General features: G+C 37.6%; 3 protein-coding genes across 3 annotated transcripts; 2 read left to right on the plus strand and 1 right to left on the minus strand.

The window, feature by feature from the left end:
- Nucleotides 1-6,048: 6,048 nt before the first annotated feature.
- PTL (Duplicated homeodomain-like superfamily protein) lies at nucleotides 6,049-8,999 on the plus strand. The gene is made up of 2 exons (XM_086572753.1): nucleotides 6,049-6,663; nucleotides 7,359-8,999. The coding sequence occupies exons 1-2, from the start codon at nucleotides 6,206-6,208 to the stop codon at nucleotides 8,587-8,589; spliced, it is 1,689 nt and encodes a 562-aa protein (XP_086428879.1). The 5' UTR covers nucleotides 6,049-6,205; the 3' UTR covers nucleotides 8,590-8,999.
- Nucleotides 9,000-16,650: 7,651 nt separating this feature from the next.
- On the minus strand, nucleotides 16,651-18,828 carry LOC147489041 (fructose-bisphosphate aldolase 1, cytoplasmic-like). Its single transcript, XM_086570812.1, has 2 exons — nucleotides 18,367-18,828; nucleotides 16,651-17,963 (listed from the first exon to the last, which is right to left on the minus strand). Exons 1-2 carry the CDS (start codon nucleotides 18,392-18,394, stop codon nucleotides 16,915-16,917), a joined length of 1,077 nt encoding a protein of 358 aa, XP_086426938.1. The 5' UTR covers nucleotides 18,395-18,828; the 3' UTR covers nucleotides 16,651-16,914.
- Nucleotides 18,829-20,883: 2,055 nt separating this feature from the next.
- On the plus strand, nucleotides 20,884-25,155 carry LOC147489042 (uncharacterized). The gene is made up of 4 exons (XM_086573294.1): nucleotides 20,884-20,959; nucleotides 23,937-24,286; nucleotides 24,362-24,494; nucleotides 24,580-25,155. The coding sequence occupies exons 2-4, from the start codon at nucleotides 23,939-23,941 to the stop codon at nucleotides 24,837-24,839; spliced, it is 741 nt and encodes a 246-aa protein (XP_086429420.1). The 5' UTR covers nucleotides 20,884-20,959; nucleotides 23,937-23,938; the 3' UTR covers nucleotides 24,840-25,155.
- The last annotated feature ends 106 nt before the right edge of the window (nucleotides 25,156-25,261 follow it).

The raw sequence follows: 25,261 nt of genomic DNA on the forward strand, positions 1-25,261 counted from the left end.
AACTTAAGGATGATTGTGATTTGTATTTGTTATTGGAGAATTCCTTAAAGTTTATAGACAAATGGATGTGTGGTCGTTGTCTTGGTATCCACGCATTTGGTATACCGTGTCGTCATCCATATGATATCATACCACCACCTATTTTGATGGAGAATGGAAAATCCCCATGTTTCATTGTGGGCATACCACAGTCGCCTCCTAAACCCGACATTATAGATCTTGCATCCACGACACAGAGGCGTGGTGGTGATACCCCTGATCTGCTTGTTGTTCCTTCTTCTCTGAATGAGAAATTACTAGATAATGCATTTCGTATACCTTTCCGAACCGTGAAAAGTATACCACGTGTTTGTCGATTGGCATTTTCTGGTGCACTGAAATCGGCTTTTTGGGATATTACAACTGACCCTAGTTCAGTTATGCCTTGGGTTCGTCTCCTCCTTTTGCCACATTGCACTCTGCAAGTTTTCCGACCACAGAATCGTCAGGAACGTTGTTCTGGCACTAGGAAAAACTTTTAGCAAAAATAAATTATCCATGCTTTGACGACATGGAATGAGCCTGGCGGGATGTTTCGTCTCTTAGAGTCTGTAATAGAACCTCCTTCAATCCAACCAACTAGGAAATTTGCCTCCACTCACAATGTGCGTCACTGCTTACAGAAAGTTGTTGATGGACATTTTGCTGCAGCGGTTAAAGTGTTATCATCATCAGGAGTTGCCTCCAATACTGCGGAGACTATATGTGCATTAGAGGAGAAGCACCCGATGCGACAACCACCAATGAGACCGAATTGTTCTTTTTTGCCGAGCCCCTTTAGTGGTAGAGAGAGACACCCTATTGTCATGTATTAGGTCATTTCCGAAAGGTACTTCTTGTGGTCATGATGGTCTTCGATCTCAACATTTGTTGGATGCCATGAGTGGTGCTGCAGCAGCTATATCATCTTATTTGCTAGATGCATTGACCCCTGTGGTGAATCTGTGGTTACAGGGACGATGTCCACATCCGTTAGCAGAATTCATTACGAGTGCTCCACTTCTCAAGCCGGATAATAGTATTCGTCCTATAGTTGTGGGGATGGTTTGGCGTAGTCTGGTCTTCAAGATTGCAATGAAAGGAGTTTCCCAAGATGTGGTAGGATACTTACAGGATTTTTCAGTATTGGTTGGTGTTTCTGGTCGAGCAAAAGCGATTTTGCACGCTGTCAACCGCATAGTGTATGCTAATAGTGACAATACCTCTCTTTCGATGTTGCTTGTAGATTTTCAGAATGCTTTTAACATGGTTGATCAGACTACCATGTTGAGAGAGGTTCGTATCCGTTGCCCAGCTATTGCCCCTTGGGTTGAGTACTTGTATTGTCAACTTACGAGGTTATATATGGGGGATGGCTACATATGGTCTGCTACTGGGGTCCAGCAAGGCAATCCTTTAGGTCCCCTTCTATTTGCACTGGTGTTACATCCCTTGATTCTACAGATCCAGTCCAGTTGTTAGTTGTTGCTACAGGCTTGGTATCTAGATGATGGGACTCTGATCAGAGGTACGGAACAGGTGGCGACAGCTTTAGGTATGATTCAGGAAGAAGGACCTTCTTACAAGCTAGTTCTTAATGTGGCTAAAACTGATATATTTTGGCCATCATTGGATCCATGTTGCTCCACTCCTAGTATCTTTCCTTCAGATTTGTCCCGTCCTCAGCAAGGAGTCAGGTTACTTGGAGGTGCGGTCAGCACTGATTCATCATTTGTCATGGGCCTTGCTCGCAAGCGTGTTGAAAAGGTTGTGACTTTGATGGACCATTTAGCTATATTGGAAGATCCACAGTGTGAGTTAGCTCTCTTACGTGCTTGTGTTGGGCTCTCTAAGTTGGTCTTTGCGATTCGTACTTGTCCACCATCCATTTTTAGAGAGGCAACTAAGACTTTTGATCGGCATCTCCGCAATGTTCTCCAGGGTATTGTGGTTTTTGATGGTCCTAACTTCGGTGATTTACAGTGGCGTTTATCGACACTCCCATTACGTCTTGGTGGGTTAGGTATTTATTGTGCCACTGATGTCTCTACTTTTGCTTTTGTGGCCTCCCGTTGTCAAATTTCTAAGCTTCAGAACCACATTATTAGGAGTTGTGGGCCAGTGCTTTTGGATGAGATTCTTGATGTTACTAGCAGTGCATTGAGTCTTTGTCTACCCGATTTTGACCTCAGTTCTATGGCTGCAAATGCTACCATCCTCTCAAAACCACAAAAAGTTTTGGCGAAAGCGTTCTATGGTAAGATTGTTGCTGGTCTTGAGAGGGAGTTTGTGTTATCTACTCGTCAGAAAGCAGTCATTGGATGCTTGCATTCAGAACACGCAAAAGATTTTCTACTTGCTATTCTGATTGAGGGACTTGGACAGCGTATGTCGTCGGTGGAGTATCGTTCTATTTTCCGGTACCGTCTCATGATTCCTTTGTACTCTGATGGTGGTCTATGCCCTGTTTGCAAAAATAGTAGACTAGATGCTTTCGGGGACCATGCAGCACATTGTAGACATTTTTCAGGTTTTAAATACCGACATGATCATGTCAGAGATATTTTATGTGATGCATTTTGGAGGGCTGGGGTACAAGTGAAGAAGGAGGCTCTCGTGAATTTTCTCACGGATCCGAATGAGGGAAGATCTACCCTTCGACCTACGGATGTATTGATGTAACTAGAGCCTCTCCGTTGGTAGGGCTTGGGAATAGAGTCTTTGAGGTAGGAGAAGCAGCTAAGAGAGCAGCGACAGGGAAGATGGAGAAGCATGATGAAGTTTGCATGGCTAACCAGTATTGTTTCATTCCGTTTAGTTTCGACATTTTTTATTTTTTGGAACAACAGTCTGTTGAGCTTCTCAAGAGACTTCAGAAAATTATGAACAGTAACGTTATGACAGCTGGTTCTAACAAGTTTGTTTTTAGAAGAATATGATTTGATATTCAAAAATGACTTGCGGCGCAGCTTGTTGCACGTTTATCCTAATTATTTGTAAAATTCTTTATTAGTATCAATAAAATTTCCACTAAAAAATAAAAAATAATAATATGCTAGGAGCTTACACAAAGTGAATTAGTAAATGAGTTTGTAGATTTTCAAGTGATGTTAGTAAAGTTAGTAGTGACATTGCTTGATTGGTTGGGTTAGTAGCTAATACTCTAGGAACCTTTACATTTTGTGTTTGAATTAAATCGTAAATTTTTTAAATACAAAAACTATCGAAATGAGGTGTTTTTTTTACATACCAAAAAAAAAAAACCTAAAAAGATTTCTGGGCGTATGCCGAGTTCCAAAATCTAGTATATTGCTGAACGAGTATCCAGGTCCAGCGCGTTCAATTCGTCACAAAATGGCCCAGCTTCTAAACCCCAATTCATCAGCTGGTCTAAATCAAAAGCATAGAATCAGTCCAATCTTCAAAACTACATCACAGCTCACCCTTACTGAGGCACTCGGACTTTCCAAACAAATGCAGCGGTGGTTCTCCGTGTTCCGTAATCAATCTCGATTCCAAACAACGCAGCATAGCTACACGATCCACGTGTCACTCCCGTAGTAAGGCTACAGCTGATGTCCTTCAGTGTCGGCAAAGTATATGGGATCACGTGGGTTTGCATGCATGGCCCAATACGAGCCGTTAGATGACATCATAAAACACAACGAGGATGACGGGGGGACAAAAAGCGTTACTCCCTTATCAAAGTCAGTCTTTTCTCTCCGCTCTCGTTTGTGGGGTCAGCTAGGCATGTAAGGTGGGTCCTAATATCTGTGGAATACATCAAGCATGTAGCCCTGCTTTCTGTTTTCAGGCAAGACAAAACTTCTTCTCTTAACTTGCCCACTTGAATTGAAAACTGAAAGTCTGAAAGAAAACGCTTCACATCTGAAGACTGATCGATCCATCATCACCACACCATTCGATAATACGGGCTATTGACTGTCGTGACATAAGAAAACGAGTACTCCAGCACCTCGTGCACTTGATGGAACGCTGTTACAACCTACAAATGCAAGCAATCAGAACTGACAAAGTCAGAAACAAAAAACTGAACATTGCAGCAGATTCTTTTGAATAGTCTTTCTAGAACTCAAAGTCACCACTTGTCCACATGTCTTCATGTCTACATGGCTAATTAATCTTCATTATGAATGTGTAATCAATGTATAAACGATGTCAATGAATGCATTTTCTTGTAGATTTGCTCTTTCTTGTACTCATAGAATTTTTGTTCCATTAATTTTAAAATTCGGATATAATAATGCCACATTGTCACTAGGTCTTGTCGTCTTGAGCACAGCCTTTTTCAGTTTTTTTTTTTTTTTTATGACTTCGATCCGTGTTCTACCGTGTTCTAAAAAACACTATACGTTAGTTGGACGGTGGGAGAGCGCCTAGCCATTCTAATCAGTACCTAAACGGACTAAGCGCTAGATGGTTTTTTTTCCTAATATATATAGTAATACACACTTATATTATAAGAAATAAAGAAAATTATTTACCATAATTTAAAAAATAAATACAAACAAATATATTTATTACAAAAATGCATAATAGTTTACTAGCAAAAATCATGATTGTTTTATTTGTAAGTACCGATTAGCAAAGTCAGTAAAATCTTTGGGTGATGATACCAGAGGTCTGGAACAGTTCAAACCGCGCTAGCATCAAAAAATTATTGATCAAACTGCGCCAGCATCAAAAAATTATTGATCTCATTTAAAATAGATTTGTCAATCAAAAAAAAATATCGACTTCATATAAAAACATACTCTTTGTTATAGTGACATATAATTTACATTAGACTTTAGTCTTTTAAATTCATTCAAATCTTAAGCCTACACGGGTCTTTAATTTTCGACATTTAATTATTTAAAAGAAATAATAATAATAATTGGACCGCTAGAGAGATCTGCCAGCCCTTTAATTGGGTCCGCTTTAGACCAAACCTTAGTCGGTCCAATCGATTTTTAAACGATTTGGGCCTAGGCGAGTTGGTTGGTCAACCGCATAGCGCCTAGAGACCAATTTTTAGAACAATGAATTCCATAATCGAACTATGTGGGTTTGTGTGTTTCTCTTGAATCCCATCAGCCTTTTAAGTTCTAACCGTTGAAATTTTCTGTTTAGGAGGTTAACAGAAAAATTGGAATTTTCTTTTGCAGGCCTTAGTGGGAGCCCACTAATATAACAAATCAAAGCCCATACGAATTTAGACTTTGTGAACAACCGAATAAGTAATTAAATAGAATTAATTATGAAATCTAAGCGGAGGTGTAGCCTAAACTTGCATATTGCTCTCTTTACAAGAGGTTGCTGCACACTGGAACATCAGGGTTCAAATCCCTGCATCTCCAACATTTTTTTGTTTGTTTTCTTTTTATCACTGTTCTTGTTGTCTTTTCTTTTGTCCTAGTTTCATTTTAAATATGCTTTATTTACTGGTAGTAGAGGTTTAGTGGTGACAGTGCGGCACCACCCATCAACTACTTAAAGTCTTAAACATTCAGATAAACAAGAACAGCAAAAAATTCGGCTTCTCCTTTTTTCAGAAGTGTACGTCCTGCCTCCATAGATATTATACACTCACAACACTTCGTTGCCAATGTTTGCCCACACCTGAGTCAATAATTTTGACCAAAACTGAAGTGTTTGAAAGTTGGGGGCGGGGCGCAACGCGCAAGTAACCGTTGTTGTTTTAGGTGCTCCAAGCAGAAAACAATCCCCCAAGACCCAAGTCATGACTCATATATGCAGCTGAGCCACCATGATCGAAGTCTTACACACAGAGCTGGCTCATTGGTGAGCTGACTGCTGTGTCTATAAGCTAATAAGCTAGCTGATCAATCAACAACCAAAAAAGTCAGTCAAAAAAGTGGAATCACAAACACTGTACACGCGTCATCCTTGCAGTGCTGGCCTTGGATTTTCCATCTTGTCAACACCTGTCAAGTTTTCATTGGTTCATACATTACGTATGTTCCCGTTTCATGTCCATAGGTAGACAGTGAGTCTGAGTGTGTGATCAAGAGAGAAAAGAGCACTCTACTCGGTTTTACACAGAGAAGAAGAGAGAGAGAGAAATGGGGCCAAGGCTAGTATCTTCTTGTTCTTAAATTTGAAGCTTTTATCCTTCCACAAACACGATCCGCTTATAACGCTCTATTCATCAGTTTACTCTTAAATGGATATGGATGATCATCAACACTACAGCTTGCCGGATCTACGGCACATACTTGCCGGTAGAACTCAGTTTTCTCCCTTCCAACAACCACAACAACACTTCCCTAACCAGCATTACCAAGATATGTTGATGTTGGGTGGTAGTTCATCTCAAGTAAGTGGTGGAGTTCTTGTTCATGATGTTGGTTTCTCTGCGGATTCTATTAACTCGACTTCCACTACCAACAACACTACTACTAACACTGCCATTACTACTACTACTACTACTACTACTACCCCTCTCACTACAACTACAACTTCACTATGCGGGATGGAGATGGAAGGTTGTATTGGAGTGGATGGAAGTAATGGTAGATGGCCAAGACAAGAGACATTAACACTTCTTGAAATCAGATCTAGTCTGGATTCTAGGTTCAAAGAAGCTAATCAGAAAGGACCACTGTGGGATGAAGTGTCTAGGTAAGCACACTAGCTAAAACTGTTTCTTGTACTGTTGTTTGTGGGGATAGATGAAATGATTTTCAGGTGCATGTGTGGTAACGTTTCTAGAAATTTTAAGATTTTAAGGTACCTTTCTCAGGTGGTGGATTGTGTAAGAAAAACACGACTACCACTAATAATTGTCTTTCTTGCTTGTTTTGTATTAGAGACAGAGATGATGACAACCCTTTGTTTACTGGTTTTTCATTTCTCTTTTATTATGCTTGAGAAAATGACAAGCCAATTAATGTTCTCATTTACTTAAGAAACCTAGGTAGTACTATTTGAGAACCTTTTACTGGTTTTATGTTAAGAAAATGTCAGACTTGAGAAAGTTTAAGCATCCTTTACGATTCTTTTGAGATATGTCCATGTCAATCTCCATTTTTCTTCTTTTTTAAAGCTAGACTCATTTGTTAATTGGAAATTTCGAAGAACCCAAGTTATATAATTTAATAATTAAGCTTGTAACATATTAAAAGATAGGCCGGTGAGGATATTACTCATTATTAGCTAGAGATTTAGAGGAATGTTGGGGAGTTGTTTAAATTTTCCTTCTTTTTTCAGTGGAGATCCACAGACATAATTTGGAACTGCTAGCTAGGGTTTCTTCGTTTTTCTTCTTTTCTATCTCCTTTGTTATTATGTTTTTCTTATCTTTGCATTGTATACAGAATAATGGCCGAGGAACATGGTTATCAAAGGAGTGGGAAGAAATGTAGAGAGAAGTTTGAGAACTTGTACAAGTATTATAAGAAGACCAGGGAAGGAAAAGCCGGAAGGCAAGATGGGAAGCACTATCGTTTTTTTCGCCAACTTGAAGCTCTTTATGGAGAGACTAGTAACCCCGTATCAGTCTCAGATTCCCATTTTGTTGGAAACAATCTAAGAGCCACTTACTCAAATCAAGATGGCTTGCAAGGTCAGAAATTTAGCGAGAGCCTAAGCATCTCTAATTCCTCTTGTTTTGACACTTCGTCGTCTGAAGATGGTCACGATGATCTTAATGTGGTTGCATTCATGGAAAATGATTCAACGGATAAGAAAAAGAAGATGATGATGAAGGGTGGAAGGAGGAGCTGGAAAGGTAAGATACGAGACTTTGTAGATTCACAGATGAAGAAATTGATGGAAACACAAGAGGCTTGGTTGGAGAAGATGTTAAAGACTCTAGAACAGAAAGAACAGGAGCGAATGTTAAGGGAGGAAGAAGGGAGAAAGCGAGAAGCAGCAAGGATTGATCAAGAGCACAACTTTTGGGCGAAAGAGCGTGCTTGGTTTGAAGCTCGAGATGCCGCTTTGATGGAGACTTTGAGCAAAATTACAGGAAAAGAACTGAAAGCTTCTTCTCCTGAGGAATTAATAGGAACAGAACTGCATCAAAACATCGAAAACAACGGTAGCGAAACGTTTGAAAGCACTGTAAACAGCACTGAAAAATGGCCAGAATCTGAAATCTCTAGTCTAATACATATAAGAACAAGCCTGGAATCAAGATTTCAGCAAAGCGAATACACGAAGGAGACATTGTGGGAAGAGGTATCCGTGAAGATGGCCTGTTTTGGCTATGATCGGAATGCAAAGAGGTGCGAAGAAAAATGGGAAGACATCAACAAATACATTAGGAAAAGTAACGACTGTACCATGAAGCGGAAAGATAATTCAAGAACATGTCCTCACTTCCAGCACCTTGGTTCAACGTACAACCAAGGAGGCGCATTCTATGGGCATGGGATCAACCAACAAGTCCCCCAGGTTGCTGGAATTCATTCCAGTAATAATGGTCCTTCTAATTCTAATGCAGGCACCGCAATGTCCAATAACTGCTTTCAGTTTCTGATGGCTGAAGGTGAGAACTTATGGGAGAGTTATGGTGTGAGGATCAGCAGAGGGGATAACCAATGAATTGCTCAACATGAAGAAATTAACAGTTTGCAGTTATTGGCAAGATTTGGATTTGAGGAGCAAGTAGCCAACTTTAGAAGTGTTAGTTGATGATTTTTGTGGATTTAAGGCATGATATCGATTGCTCCAGAAACAGCAAAGTTCAATCGGTTTTCATACCTTCAAGGAATCAAAGGGGAGAGCAGCACTAGTGTCTAACTTACCTTTTCTGTGAAGTCTTGCCATCATATGAGTATCCTAATGTCTTAGTGGAGTATCTGCATTTTAATAACTGTCATGGCTTTCAAATGTTCCTTTTGGCTCTCATTTATTGTAGACAATTATGTCTCCTATGCCCTATGGTAGGTATGTTCGCTGTAATCACTTCACTTTATAGTGTTTCAATTGAAATGATGAGCTTACGCTGACCATCCACAATCAGCTCGATCATAGGTGTAAAGGTAGATACTAAATTACTAATAACGGTTTTAACAGCACCTGTACAGTTTGCAACTATTGTCTGCCAAGGAAATCTCCATCATTGAACATCTATTTAACTACCTAAGTAAAGCAGTTTTTTTTTTTGGGTAAACTAAGTAAAGCAGTTGAAAGTTGAGACTATGATATGATCATATGAAGCAGTAATATTAATAACAGCATAGGGTATAGACATTATAAACATTTTATCATTAGATAACTGCATAGAAGTATATATATGCTAGTCTGATGCAGCTGCGCACCTCTCGCCCATTTTATAAAATAATCTATTAGAATTGAATTACTTATTTAACTTTTTTGTATGTAGTATTTATTTTTGTCAAAATCTAGAGTACGCAAACTATGCGCTATCACATCTGGGCCCTCTAATAAACAAAAGGTGAGGGTGTATTGCATGGCAAAGTCTATAATCAAGGGATGAGATGTCAGCGCACCCATATTGAGGGTGTACTCTAGAACTACTATTTATTTTTTTGATTTTGCTTTGGGTGTAGGTGTAAATTCGTAGTTATCACATAATTATGAAGGCAAACCTAGGGGTCATAATTTGGCCCTCAGACCCTCGACCCGCCCCGACCCAGCCCGCAAAATTATATGTTCAAGCACTCAAAAGTTGGCTCTCACATATTTGAGGGGCGGGCTAGGGCCTAGGTTCTAAGTAGGGGTGGCAATGGGTCGTGTTGGGTCGGTTTCGTGTCGTGTCATACTCGGATCACGTGTTAGGAGAACAAACCCAAACCCGACCCAATTACTAATCGTATCAAGTTTGTCAAACCCAAACCCAACCCGCATATGTAACGGGTTATCCAACAGGTGACTTAGTAAGCCAACGGGTCAATTTTGGATCGGGTTAACAGATAACCCGTAAGTTCTTTGTTTTTTTAGATAAAGAATATTTATTAATCTAAATAATAAAATAACTTGCAAAAGTGCGCAGAGTTGTTGAAACATATCTGCTGAATGCCTGAACCAAACAAGTAAATCAAGGTAGGGGATTTGAGGAATAAACTAAGTAAATAGAAAAAAGAAAAGATGAATTACAAGTAAATCAAAGTGAGGGGTTTGAGGAATTTGGGCAGTAGCTTAAGGAGAATTGGGGTTGAATACTTGAATGTGACTTTGACAGTTTCATTGTCCTTTTTTTAGAATTAAGACTAGGGTAAGGGTTCAATGTTAATGTGATCATATTTTTATTGAATGAATCTATAATATTCTATATGCTGGATTGCCGGCTGATCCCACTCAATCCAGCTGATCCTTATCTTTTTAGTATTTTCTTTTAAGTAATTAGGATTATGAGATTTAATAAAATACGGAAACATATATGTTTAAGGACTTAAAACATGTCATTCGGGTCACGGGTTGATGACCCGATCCATTGGACCTGGGAACTAATCGGGTATACTAACGGGTTACCTGGCCTAGTTAACATGTGTGACCCTAACCCAACCCATTTATTTGACGGGTTTGGCGGGTCAACCCTTAAATGACCCAAAAAAAAAAAATCCCAACCCAATCCCACTAATTTCGTGTCGGGTTAGCGGGTCATGTACAAAACTGACACCCCTATTCTAAAGCATGAGCCCGGCCCTCACCAACCCTCACTTGGCCCTCATACGTTTTTTTGTTATTTTACATTATATTTATATATTATACTCTAATTATCTAAGTTGTATACAAAAAAATCACTAAATTAGTTTTCAATAGGGGATAGATTATAACATAACATAATATCTGTGTTTTTTGTAATTGATTGAATGATAGGTATATAAGTCATACATAAAAACAAGTCCAATCTAACAACATAGTTAAGTATGAAAAATATAGATGTTTTAAGAATATCATCTCTTCCACAGTTCCACCATCTCTATCTCTTTTTTTTCTTTGAAGACATAAGAATTAGTTTTGTATACTTAGTTAAAATTGATATTCATAATCAAAGTATGATAAAAGTAATTAAAAAATCGCCAAAAAAAAAACTAGTAAATTATAATTAGACCCGGCCCGACCCAGCCCTCATTTGGCCCTAAAAAATGAGGATCAAGGGGCGGGTTAAGGGCTTGAGTTTTCATGTTTGACCCTACTCGACCCGGTCCTCAATACACAATAAGGGCAGGCTGACCTGACCCTCAGGCCCCTGCCTTTTTATCACCCCTAGGCAAAACAGTACAAAAAAAAAATGACCAAGAGTCACACATTTTTTAATATTAAACTATTGTAGTAGTTTAGGTGGGGGTCAGGATTTTTAAAATAGTAAAAGATATATCAAAATTATATAACCACCATAAGTTAAGTTCCCAGCCAACTTTGAAATTTCAAATTTCTCTAGCCCTCTAATTAAAATTTTGTGGTATAGGGCTTGAGTTCGCTTTTAGTATTTTGAGAGTACACTCTTCTTTTTTGTTCAACCCAGATTGAAAAGAAAAAATTACCGCCAAATACATTGAACTTTGGGAGTGGTTCTAGGAACATATTTTATCTTAACACGTAAACAAACTCAAAATTGTTAAGGCATTTATAAGTTTTGGATTAGGCTAATTTTTTATAGATATGATCTCCTAACTATTCTAAACATTGTCACAAATAATCAAAAAAATAAAAAATTTCCAAACTTGCCAAATGTAGTTAGCAATTTACAAAATTTGACTAATTGTAGACCGTTTATTTTCACCATTTTTTATACTATATTTGGCAAGTTTAGAAATTCTTGATTTTTTTTATTATTTGTGACAATGTTTAGAATAGTTAGGAAATCGTATCTAAACAAAATTAGTCTAATTCAAAACTTATAAATGCCCTAACGATTTTGAGTTTAATTTGTTTATGTGTTAAAATAAGATATATCCCTAGAACCCTTCTCTTGAACTTTAATGTTGGTTTCAAATAGTATAACATTTTTTTTTTCATTCAATAGAGCAGTGAACTTGCAAAAAGCTTCAATTGATACGTGCATCCAATTAATCAGATGACACGCTCACGTAGTCCGCTAAAAAAATCTCCAAATCTGTTCACCAAAATTATGTGAGGTGGACATTACAAAAATTCCAAAATTTTGAAATTTTGAAATTCCAACTTACATAATTTAAAGAAAATATCAATCATCTACTATATATGTCCAACCACCACCAACGCGGCCCACCACCACATCCTACCTCTTTTATTTATTTATTTCATTATGTAGACAATGTAGTGACGTGGCTCAAAATCAAGAATCTAATCTAACTTAACCATGTGGCAATATATATAGGCATTTAAGATTAAACTTAATTCAATGTCTAATATTCATTTTCTGCAGGTGCCGACTAGCAAGTAAAACCTTTAGGTGATGATACCAGAGGTCTGAAGCTCGAACTCCACCAGTATCAAAAAGTTACTTATCTCATTTAAAACAGGCTTACCTATATATATATATATCCAACCACCGCCGCTACTAGTGATTACGCGGGCACACCCCAAAATACTGCAAACTCACAAAGAAAATTAACCCACCTAGATATATTGCCACACGGTATAATTATGATGAATTGGTGGTTAATTTTCTCTTTAAAGTTTATTTGCAGTATTTTGGATTGTGCATAATCACTGGCGGTGGTGGTGGCTGGATGGAAGATGAATATTAGACATTGAATTAAATTTAATCTTAAATGCCTATAGATATACTACCCACCCCTATTAGCAATTCGGGATACGACAAAAATTCGGTACGGAAATAATTCAAGAATTATTTGGTGACTCAAAAAAACGGTACGGTCAAATATTCGGTCAAAAATTCGCAATACGGCAATTATGCGGTGTTTAATTAATACGTGTTTTAAACGTTTTGTTGCAAAAATTTGTGATATTATGTTAATAAATATTAATAATAGTTGTCATTTTTTACAACATAACAAACATATCTAAGCAATTTAGCTACGAAAACATTGAAACCAATTGAACGGTCTACATAAATATATTCATTTATTTGTTATTTGATTGAAATTACAGTTCAAACTTCAAAATACACACACCATGACATGACAATTTAAATATGGGAGGGGTTCTAGAGGCATATTTTATCTTGACACGTAAACAAACTCAAAATCGTTTGGACATTTATAAGTTTCGGATTAGGCTAATATTTTGTAGATATGATCTCTTAACTATTCTAAACATTGTCACAAATAATCAAAAAAATAAAAAATTTCTAAAATTTCCAAATATAGTATCAAAAATGGTGAAAATGAACGGTCCATAATTACCCAAATTTTATAAATTGTTAACTACATTTGACAAGTTTGAAATTTTTTGATTATTTGTGACAATGTTTAGAATAATTAGGAGATTATATCTACAAAATATTAGCCTAATCCAAAACTTATAAATGCCTTGACGATTTTGAGTTTGTTTACGTGTCAAGATAAAATATGTCCCTAGAACCCCTCCCTTTAAATATTGCTCAAAAAATATAAAATCAAAGCTTTTGGATTAATTTATTACTAAAAATGTAAGAGTGGGGCACTTAAAGTAAGAGTGGGGATATAAAATACATAAAAAAATAACAAAAGTGCCACTGAATTTTCATTTTTTTTTTCGGAGTCGAATTTTTTAGTCGAATTTTTGAAAAATTCGCCAAAAACCGAATTATTCATTTCAAAGCAAAAAATTGCAAATTATACCGAATCTTTGAAACATTCGAAAGTATTATCCCTTCAAAAATTCAATTCGCGAATTATTCGTGAATAATTCGGCGAATTGCTAACAAGGCTACCCACAAGGTTAAGTTAGATTAGAGTCTTGATTTTAAGCCACATAACTCCATTGTCTAACTAATGTATTTACTATTAGCTTAGACAGGTCAACTTTTATAAATTTGGGTGTTTTTTCTTTACAGCCCTATCTAAGCATGTCATTTGATTGAGAGTGTAAAAAAAACCATTGGCCCATCACCTGGTAGGGCACCCGGTCTTCACCCGCACCGATCCAAAAATAGACCCGCCCTGCCTCGCCACCGTTTCTATGCGGTCGGGCTATGGGTGTAAGTTTTATGCTCAAACCCGACCTGTTGAGCTGCCCGACCCACACCGTGGCATAAGTCGTTGACCCACACCGTTTTAAGACTCTAAGTCCAATATTTTTGTATTTTGTTTATATTTTCTTTTAACTTTTGTATAAATTTGAGAGATATGAACACAAACTCATGAGTTCAGCATTAATTTTAAATGTTCAAGTTTGAACATTGGACAAATATCAAGAATTCAAATTCAACTTTTGAATTTTGGAGAAGATGAATCATTCATCATTGTATTAATTTTAAATTCTTTTAGTTTATATTTTATTGTTTTATACCATAGACCCTTCCATTTTCATTTTATCTTGCTATGGAAGATAATCAATTTACAAATAGTAAATCACGATAAAGAAGTTTCAAATTTTCAAATATATATGGTTTTGGGTTCAAATAAAAGAAATATAGGCTATGGATAAGTGTATAGGTAGGGGATGTTAGACACTAACAGGTGACTAATTCTCAATTTCTATTTTCATATGCACTACTATATCTAGAGTGTAGACTCCATATAGTTCAGTTCAATAGAAAATGTAAGGAGGCAAAAAAAAAGGAAATCAATTGACTTGAGGCGAGTTTTTTTAAGTATGGGGTAAGATGTATGTTGTATACTTATATTAAACTTTAAACATTATGTAAGTGAATGAAAAATCCAACAAAATCAAGATAACACAAAGAAGAAGTTATTACTGCTTATTTCTTTACATGGATTCATTAAGAAGGATGTCACAATTATTAAGACTGGTGACATAGTAAATCTCAATGCAAAGTTGCTTGAGAAGGTGGGACACAAAACATTTTTTATCTACGTGCATTGTGTTACTATTGCGCATTCAAAACCAAAAATGAAATTGGGATTTCCCTTGCTTTAGAGTTGACTCTACTATTTTACCATACCAATATTTTGAGTTGCATTCTAACGTAAACTCATGATTCATGTACTCTGTCTCAATTGGTCTAGATTTTACCAAGAGCATTCAAAAGTCACCATTGCTATTTGATGGATTTATTATCTACTTTGAGGAAAAAATGCAACTATATATATTGTCAGAATTATCCATTTTAACCATTAAATAAAAAATATCTAATGCAGTCAATTCTTAGTTATATTCATAGCAATCAATTACAATTTTTTTTTTAAACAAATGCAATTAGAATTCCCTAATAATCCCACACATTGAATCATGTATATATAACAAATCTCAAAGAATAATTAATGTAAAATTGGAAACTGAATGAAAATGCATCGAATTAACCTCAAAGAATAATTATCGGAAAATCAGAAACTGGGAATATATAGTGAGAATGTCTCGACAAATATAGTTTTGCAATTAAAGTGGTATTTATCATATCTATTTTCGTATAATGAGAATGTATTTCTATTCAAGTAGCTTTAATATATTTTTGGCTTTATGTGGGCATTCTCAAATTGTGGGGTTTTTATTTACGTTGCAAGAAATTTAGATGAGTGATAAATATAATAATCATATCCCATTGTTTTGTAGAATGCTAATATTTTTTAGAATAATTTAATATAACGGCACCCGTTTGTAGAACGGATTCGAAAACTTGTACAATTGATAACCAAAAAAATTTCTTAAAAATAAAGACGACTGCTACTGCAGCAGCATTACCGCAGTTGTGGAGAGCATAAGATTCATCATCGTGAACATAAAGTAGTCCAAGCTTTATCACCGGGGGTGCCGACATCAACTCGATCACCATGGATTGCGTCAATAGGAAACAACTAAAGTTTCAGAGCTAAACATTGGAAATACGTTCAGGTCCGTCCAAAAGCTGTCAACTTGTCGAGCAAGGAAAAACTCGGTCTCATTCAGCGCTGAACACGAAGGGATGGGATGTGAGCCAACGTCAAAGTCTCAGTAAGAATTCTCGACAGCCATCTGTGGCTGGAACCAAACAGTACTGTTGTGGGTCACCACTCACCAGTATTATGATTTATGAATGTGTTATTTACCCATAGACCTGGCTAGGCATAGGCCTAGTCGTACCTGTACCACTTCACCAAGCCAGTACTAATTATTAATTAGGCTTTTCTAGTACGACCCTTTTTTTCAGTTCATTTCAAGCCTACCACGACCCCATTGATCAGTTGGTAGCGTGGTAAACTATTAAGCTAGTTTGGTCATGGGATCAAGCCCTGGTAAAACACCAAAAAGTTCATTTCAGGACTTTCTTACGGAAAATGTGATTTTATCCTTCAACCTTACGTTATCTAGATCTTGATTATGATTAAAAGGAAAAAAAAAAAACTACCCAGAAAAATCAGTTCAAAGAGCCTTAACCGAAGCATAATGGCGTGTAGTCATAATTTGAGTGGCATAGGACCAAAGCCTTCAGTTAGAACTTAGAGGCACATTTTATCGCCTTCTGTTAGAACTTAGTGGAAAGTCCAAAGAGCAAAGAAGGACAACCGATTGAATTGAAAAGATCTGGTAGAACAGATTATTAACTCACCAATAAGCGCATAATTAAATCAGTAAATGTGGGGGGAAAATAAAATTGGCCAGAATAGTAGATTTTCATCAAAGAGCCAAACCAGAGACCCTGTATAAAGAAACAGAAAAATACCAGTTTAACTAAAACAAAAACAAGTTAAAGACACATGCAAAAGACAGTAAGCATTCGAGATTCACCAAGACCTTATTGCAACATCATCCTTTCTACTTAACAGACACAAAACGGAACAAACCTAAGCCGTAGAAACTTTACTCTCTAGTACTCTCCTACATCACTCACGAACGAAAACAGGTACCGAACACAAGACTGGAAATATTACTGCATTAGTATTTGTAGTCCTTGACATGCAGGCTCTCGGAGGCACCATCTCCCTGTGCAGCATCACCCTTGTAAATACCAAGGGTAGCTTCAGAGTTCGCCTTGCACCTCGAGAGGAAAGCAGCCTGTGCCTTTTCCACATTTTCCTCTTTTCCAGCCCAGGCCTTGAGAGTGCTCTGCTGCAAAGCCCGTCCAAAGGAAAATGAAAGAGACCATGGCTTCTTTGCTTTGAGCTTGTTCATTGTGTTAAGGTTCAGCGTGGCTTCCTCTTCACTCTGTCCACCTGAAAGGAAGACCACAGCAGGAACTGCAGCAGGCATTGTCCTCTGAAGGGCACGCACTGTGTACTCAGCTACCATTGCTGGAGTAACTTTCTTAGCATCAGAACCAGGGGTGACCATGTTGGGCTTCAGCAGAGTTCCTTCAAGGAGGACATGGTGGTCATTCAGTGCTTTGTAGCAAGTAGCAAGGACACGCTCTGTCACGTCAGCACAGCACTCAATGTCGTGAGAGCCATCTACGAGGATCTCTGGCTCGACGATTGGGACCAATCCATTCTCCTGACAGATGATAGCATACCTAGCCAGCCCATTGGCATTCTCATTAATAGCCAACTGTGATGGTTCAGTGGGGCCAATCTTGAGCACAGCACGCCACTTGGCAAACCGCACACCAGCTGCATAATACTGCTGGCAACGCTGTGCAAGCCCATCAAGACCCTGAGTTGTGGTCTCACCATTGGTACCGGCAAGTTCAACAGTACCCTTGTCAACCTTGATACCAGGGAGGACTCCGCCTTCCTTCATGACATCAACAAAAGGTTTTCCAGCAGCAGTCTTCTGATAGAGAGTCTCTTCATAAAGGATCACTCCACTGAGGTACTGTAGAGCACCGGGGGTGCAGAAGAGAAGCTCGCGCAGAGCACGCCTGTTAGACTCAACATTTTCCACATTAATACTGGATAGACGCTTGCCAATTGTACCAGTGGATTCGTCAGCAGCAAGGATACCCTTTCCAGGAGTTCCAATGTAAGCAGCATTAGCAATGAGCTCATCTACAAAGGGGATGGGATGTTTAATGGCAAAACAAGATTAAAGAAACTATCAAATGAAAACATGTTCCATATACTCCTTATAGCACTAGATAGATGAGAAGAATATAAGCACTAGATCCTAACGAAAATTCTCACCCCCAACAAGGTGTCAAGGGGCCAAACCACTGGATACATAAGAAAATGCGTCCTCGAAATACTAGATCACTTGCAAGACCCCGTAATAACATTAATTAACAGGATTACAACTTTACAAGAAATCAAAACGGGTGTCTGTAAGTATTATCATGGTTCCTCTAATCATTTCAAGTGGAAAAACCCAAAACCCTGACAATAGCAAAACTATATATGAATTTAAACAATAACAATAATACTTATTAGTAAAAGAATATAAAGAATTACATACCGTGATATTTTCCCTTGTAGCAAGACATGGTTGATTGTGAATGAAAGATTTAGGAATGAGGGTTGGAGTGAAAAAGGTTGGGGAATTTATCGAGAGGAAAGACGATGGGTGTGAATTATTAAAGGAAGGATCAATACTTTTCTACTTATGGCGGTGTCTTCACCCACAGATTTGTTACACCGTGGGCTTCTGATTTGATGCTTTTTTTTTTGTCAAATGGTTTTGGATCATTAGCTGGCTGGTTAATAACGGCACCCACTGGAAAGTTCTGAACCCATTTATTTGGAATTAATTTTCTGTAATTAGCCAAAACTAAAATGCGACGCAATACCACAAGTTCTTGAAACGGTTTGACTGTCCAAGTCAGTTTTTAGGTGGATCATGAAATGTTAGCGAGAACGGTGAACTTTCTCATAGCGAAATTGATATAGAGCACCTACAATAAACTTTAAACAACTTCTAATATCTGGTGCACCTACTAGGTATATTACAATATCAATACACATATTTTCCCCACTGGTATGCTTTTTTTTTACGAAATTAAGTGACCATTTCGTATTTACTTGTAAAATCAATTATCCGAAATGTCAATTATTCCTACTCATGTAGCCGTATTATTTCACTGATAAAAATTGAAAAACAAACTGATCGGTTCTTCCCTTCAAAGTCGTTGACAAATATCATTAGATTTAGGCCCAAACACATAAATTGGCCAATAATTTCGGTGTTAGGCCTAGTTGACCAATAATTACAGTTTTAGAACAAAAACGGGCTGACATTAGTATCTATCATTAATAATTTCGCTATAAGGACATTTTCGGGCTGACATCTGCAAGTTATTTTTTACATTCTCTATTATACATGCAAACACCACTATGCATGTATGATATGTGTATATCAATATATGTGTATATCAATATGCACATACCATTATACATGTATATAGCACACATGCAAATATCATTATTCATGTGTATAACACACATGCAAACACTACTATATATTTGTATATATGTGCATGCATAACACATATGTAAACACACTACTACCAGAGATGCACACACCAGTATGCATGTGTCCAACAAACATGCAAACACCAGTATGCATATATGATATACACTGCATGTGTATATTAACATGCACACACCAGTATGCATGTGTCCAACAAATATGCAGACACCACTATGCATGTATGATATACACTGCATGTGTATATCAACATGTACACCCCATTATGTATGTGTATATCACACATGCAAATATCATTATGCATGTATATAACCAGTGGCGGAGCTAGAAAATCTGTCCAGAGGGGACTATTGTTTTAACATTTGATTTGGTAAACATGTCATCTTAATCCATCCAAGGGTAGCAGTGTTGAAATATGGGGCACAGTGTTGAAATGGTCTTGATGCTGACTTTTTAGCACTACTAGTTTTTTTTTTGTCACAAGTTCAGGGGGGGGGGGGCCTACGTCCTACCTGGCCTGCACATAGCTCCGCCATTCTGTATATCAAATATGCAAACACTACTATACATGTGAATACATGTGTATAACACACATGCAAACACACTACTACCACACATGCACATACCAGTATGCATATGTCCAACAAACATGCAAATACCATTATGCATATGTATATCACACATGCAAACATCATTATGCATGTATATAACACACGTTCAAACACTATTATACATGTGTATACATGCGCATAATACACATGTAAACATTACTATGCATGTGTATACTACACACATGTACACATCATTATGCATATGTGCAACAAACATGCAAACACTACTACCACACATGCCCATACCAATATGCATGTGTTCAACAAATATGCAAACACTACTATACATGTGTACAACATGAAATAAATGAAATTTCTCATGTTAGTCATAACATAAAATGTGAGTGTGCCGAGGGTCAAAAACAAAATTGAAAAATAATGTGGGAACAAAATTGAAAAGTAATGTGGAATTTTGATTTAACTGATAAAAACTCAAATGAGGATAATATCGTCTTTCAGCAGTGGTTAGCCCGGTTTGTCCTTAAGCCATAATTATTTGCCGACCCAAACTAGAAGCTAAATTAATCTCCAATTGTGTCCTATGGGCCTGTTCTCTACAAAGATTTGGTACATTATTGTAAAAACGATTAATCAAACCTTGAATTGCAAAATCGTTAAAATAACCGCTTAAGGATATTGGAGAAGTCTTCTAATGGACAAAGAAGAGAAGAACTAAGGGTGTGTTTGTTAACTGGCAAATGGGGGTGGCTAATTGTATTTTCCCACTAGAAGCACCATTTGCCAGTGTTTGGGTGTATTTAAGGGCACTGACAAATACTATTTGGAATTAGCCGGCAAATCAAATTATCCCACTAGGAGTGGGAAAATAGAAAACACCTCCCCCCAAAGTTGAATTAGTCACCCGGTATTTTCCCACTATGATAGGAAAATAGAAACAACTCTTCCTCTCGATCTCTCTTCTCTCTTTCTCACTGCCAATAGAAACAACTTTCCCACTCATCTCTCTTCTCTCTCTCTCACTGCCGCCTCTCATCAACTCGCTCTCTTTTCAGGTATACTCTCTCATCTCTCATCTCTCATCTCTCATCTCTCATCTCTCATCTCTTATCTCTCTTATCTCAATATCTTTTTTCACTATTTAAGTTCTTGTTTTCTACTGTTACATGCATTTATCCTTTTTTTTTTTTCATTGCTGCTTCAAGTAAACATTTTCAGACTCTTCTTTTGTCCAAACTCATAGTCTAGCTGCCTTCAGTCAAGCCCCAATATTCCACAGTCAATGAAAATAAATTATATCTAGAAGAGAACGACCGGGTTACATTTTTATCAAAGATCCTTCTTTACTCTTTTACATTTGTTGCAACTTGTAATACTCCAATTGCCACCGCAAATTCAAGAATTTTATGCTCGGTTAAACTTCTCGCCAAATAATTATTTAGATACTTGTAATTGATCCTGAACTAAAAATTACCAGAGATGTTGGATGTCAATGCTATGGCTTCTGGGGTAGGCAAACTAAGCCATTAATCCATTACTATGGTTTGGGCAATATGTGGGAATAGAATTTAATATCTCTAATAAATAGTTAGAATCAAACTCACCTATTTAGAAGACCAATTTGATTAGTAGAATGGTTGTAATTTTCCATTAAAAAAAAAATCAACGATCAACAAGATACCTTATCGTCAAGTACTTGGCCCAAAATCGGCGACGGATCTCTCATAGGAATCTTTTGGCAAGTGATGGATTTTTCGGCCATGTCTCATCAATGTATTCAAGTATAACAACAGACTCTCTGCAATTGCTTTTCCACCATGAACAAGAACTGGAACTTTCTGATAAACTGGGTTATACTTCAAAAGCAAGGCACTCTTGTTTGTAAAATCCTCATTTGTGTATGTGTAATCTATACCCTTCAGTTTTAATGCCCATATCACTCTGTAAGTAAAAGGACTAGGCTCTCTTCCGAATAGCGTCACTTCTTCCATTTTGAAGAGATGGTTATGGTCTTACGAAAGTATAGTCTCAGTGCAGATGTTCATTCATAAAAGTTATGTAATCAGATGAAGTCTCTGCCTTAGGCATTAAGTTATAACAAAAAATTTGGACATATCTGATTAAGATTCTTTCTTATTATCCTTAGAGCGCCAGACGCAGAAAATTCCTACCCAAGAGCAGGAAAGGTCATAATAGGCAACCCCTCAATCCCCATTTCAAGACTTTTAAAAGTTTAAAGAGCTACTCTTAAAAGTAGAAACAAAACAAAGCCATTTGCCTTAACAACCAACTCTACATTCATTTCAGATTAGATTAAGGAGAAGGCGATGAACAACAAGAACTTAATAGTGAAAACTTAAATGTTCAGGAATGTAAGATTAGTCTCATTTTTCGTATAAATAATGTTAGGACATATTCTTTTTGCGATTTCTATAATATTTCCTCTACATTGTTCATGCATGTATGTTTGTATCAATTTGTATGTTTCGTTAATTGAGTACATGAATTTGTATACTTTATTAATTTTTTTTTTTTTTTTTTGAGATATTGTAGAATGATTACCGAACGTCAGCGTAGGTTAGTGGCATTTCTACTTATAGTTATAAGTGCATATATAATGATGACATGGTGGTATAGGAGAATGTATATTGGGAGGTATAGGCCTAGGCGTAGGGCTCCCCCCGCTCTTATTAGAGGTCCTCGTAGGAATTGGGATCAAGTGCGGAGAACTGTATTGGGTAGGATGTATACAAGCACTGACAGATTTTGCCACGAGCAATTAAGGATGAGGCGATCAATGTTTCGTCGCTTGTGCACTCGTTTGCATGGTCATGGTCTACGTGAAAGCAGACATGTTACATTGGAAGAGCAAGTTGCCCTATTTCTCAACACTGTTGGGCATGACATGCGCAATCGGAATGAAACATTCCAATTCTTCCGTTCAGGAGAAACAGTTCACCGTTATTTCCATCTTGTGTTGGATGCAATCCTTTGTTTATTCAGAGAGTTAGTAACAAATGCTACCACTGATAACTCCCCTCGCGAGTGTACCAACACACATCATTGGCATTGTTATTTCAAGGTCAGTCAACTTTTTAGAAAATGGATAGGATCATTCTGATTTCAATGTTTAATAGTTCAATAAATATTTATGAAGTTTTTATGTTAGGATTTGTGGGTGCGGTTGATGGTACACACTTTCCAATCAATTTACCACTAGCGCAATGAGGCTAGGTATCGTGAGCAGGGAAAGGTGTCGCGGACCCAAAATGTGTTAGTAGCTTGCACATTTGACATGAGATTCACATACGTGCTAGCGGTGGGAGGGATCGGCACACGATGGGCCGGTTGTTGAGAAGTCGTGGCTCGCCCCGGGCATAAGCTTACTGTTCCAAATGGCAAGTACTATCTTGCGGATGCTGGATTTGCTTTAGTGCCAGGGTTCCTCACGCCTTACCGTGGTGTACGGTACCATCTTAGAGAGATCGGTGAAGTTCAACCTCAAAATCATAAATAACAATATAATTTTCGTCATTCATCTTTGTGTACTGTTGTTGAAAGGACAATCGGTCTCTTGAAGAAGCGATTTGCCTATCTAAGGCATGCAGTTTTCCACGATGTCAAAACACACACAAAGGTTATCCTTGCATGTTGTGCATTGCACAACTTCTTGCGAGAAGAAGATCCTAATAATACATTGAGTGATAAGGAGCTCACTGATGATGAGGAAGAGGCTGACAACTATCTGAATGCTCCAAATATGAATATTGATATGCAGCCAAGCATTGCGTGGACTAATTTTAGGGATGAGTTGTCAATTGCAATGTGGGCAGATAACGAGTGATGTAATAGATATTATGATTTTATGAGTGATGTTTTTGTAGTAGACTTATGATTTTATTAGATTGTTTTTGTAATAGACACTATTATGTTTCAACTACTTATAATGTTTTATTCACATGCAATCTTTCTTATTTGTTACCTTGATATATTACTATGCTATGTTCTTTGTTGGTCATTGCTTCAAACTAGGTATGGCTGGAAAACAGAAAAAAGTTGTGAAAACAAGATCGCCCCAAATTAGATGGTATCCCAACATGGAAGCCATCTTGGTAGAGGTGTTGTTAGAGGAGTTAGATACTGGGGGCAAGAGGGCAGATAATGGGTGGAGGAAAGAGAGCTTGAAGCGTACTGCTGATGAGATCAATACACGACTTGGAATGAATTGTGTTTCAGACAATGTCAGGTCAAGGTTGAAAACAATGAGACTTGCTTGGCAAGTTGCGAAACATGCAGTTGATGCTAGTGGGTTTGGTTTGTCTTTCAACAAAGAGACCAAGAGAATTGATGCAGATGAGAATGCATGGGAGAGTTATGTAAAGGTAATAAAATAATCTCATTTTTTTTATAGGATTTGGTTTTGGATGCCATATTAATTGGTATATTGTGGGATTTAGGCTCATCCGTTGGCAAACACTCTCAGGCAGAAATCATTTCCTTACTATGACGAATGTTGTCTCATTTATGGAAATGATTATGCAACTGGAGAAGGGGGCAATAGTGGGTTCGATGATGACATGGTGGATGGAGGTAAGTTGATTAGATGTAAATAGAGTTGAATTTTGTGTGTCTAACTAGTTTTGAAATTAACTTTTTGTTTCAACTTTTTGTTTAGATGATTCTAGGCAAACCCAAGGAGATGGGGGTGACGATTCTGATGCTAGTGAGTCCTCAGCTTTTGGTGCTCCCTCAGATACTAGTGGGGATACTTCTCAAACTGAGAGTGGTCCTAGAAGCACTACACCTACTTCTAAGAAGACTAGGAAGTCTCGATTCTTTGAGGATATACCTGAACCCCCTTCGTTTAAGGTGTTAATCAAGCGGTGGCAAAAATTGCCGAGGCCCTCAAACCGTAACCACAAGAAGAAGAAGTAGACCAAATAGATTTGTTGAAGGATGCTTTTGCCTCTCTCCCCGATATGAATCCCGAGCTTTTCTTAAGGTCGCTTGACTTGCTGGTCGAGAATGATAGGCTTATTAAGGTCTTCTTGGGTCTTAAAGAGGATATCAAGGCTTCATGGTTGTTTAGGAGGCTAGAACAAGCTGGACGTTGATTCAACCTTGTTTTTTGGTTTATTTCTATGTTTGAACTATATGTTTTTGTGGGATTGTTGTTAAGTGGTGGACCGATATATTATTGTTAAGTGACATTGATGTTACTTTTGGATATTTTATTGTGTGTTCTTGTTGAGTCTTTGTGTGCGTGTAGTGGGTTGGTGTGTGTGGTAGTGTGTGTAGTGTGTGCAATTAGGTGGTGTGGTGGGTGTGGTGGAGTGGTGGTGGTGTGCTGCTGCTAT

Source organism: Coptis chinensis, chromosome 7, assembly GCF_015680905.1.
Source record: "Coptis chinensis isolate HL-2020 chromosome 7, ASM1568090v1, whole genome shotgun sequence".
Taxonomy (NCBI): Eukaryota; Viridiplantae; Streptophyta; class Magnoliopsida; order Ranunculales; family Ranunculaceae; genus Coptis; species Coptis chinensis.

What these genes read in the sequence shown, in the direction of transcription:
- LOC147489042 (XM_086573294.1), top strand. Translation starts at nt 23,939, where the DNA reads ATGGCTGGAAAACAGAAAAAAGTTGTGAAAACAAGATCGCCCCAAATT. An exon ending in CATGGGAGAGTTATGTAAAG is followed by an intron (nt 24,287 to 24,361) that starts GTAATAAAATAA and finishes TGTGGGATTTAG; the next exon opens with GCTCATCCGTTGGCAAACAC. An exon ending in TGATGACATGGTGGATGGAG is followed by an intron (nt 24,495 to 24,579) that starts GTAAGTTGATTA and finishes CTTTTTGTTTAG; the next exon opens with ATGATTCTAGGCAAACCCAA.
- PTL (XM_086572753.1), top strand. Translation starts at nt 6,206, where the DNA reads ATGGATATGGATGATCATCAACACTACAGCTTGCCGGATCTACGGCAC. An exon ending in CTGTGGGATGAAGTGTCTAG is followed by an intron (nt 6,664 to 7,358) that starts GTAAGCACACTA and finishes CATTGTATACAG; the next exon opens with AATAATGGCCGAGGAACATG.
- LOC147489041 (XM_086570812.1), bottom strand. Translation starts at nt 18,394, where the DNA reads ATGTCTTGCTACAAGGGAAAATATCACG. An exon ending in CTACAAGGGAAAATATCACG is followed by an intron (nt 17,964 to 18,366) that starts GTATGTAATTCT and finishes TCCCCTTTGTAG; the next exon opens with ATGAGCTCATTGCTAATGCT.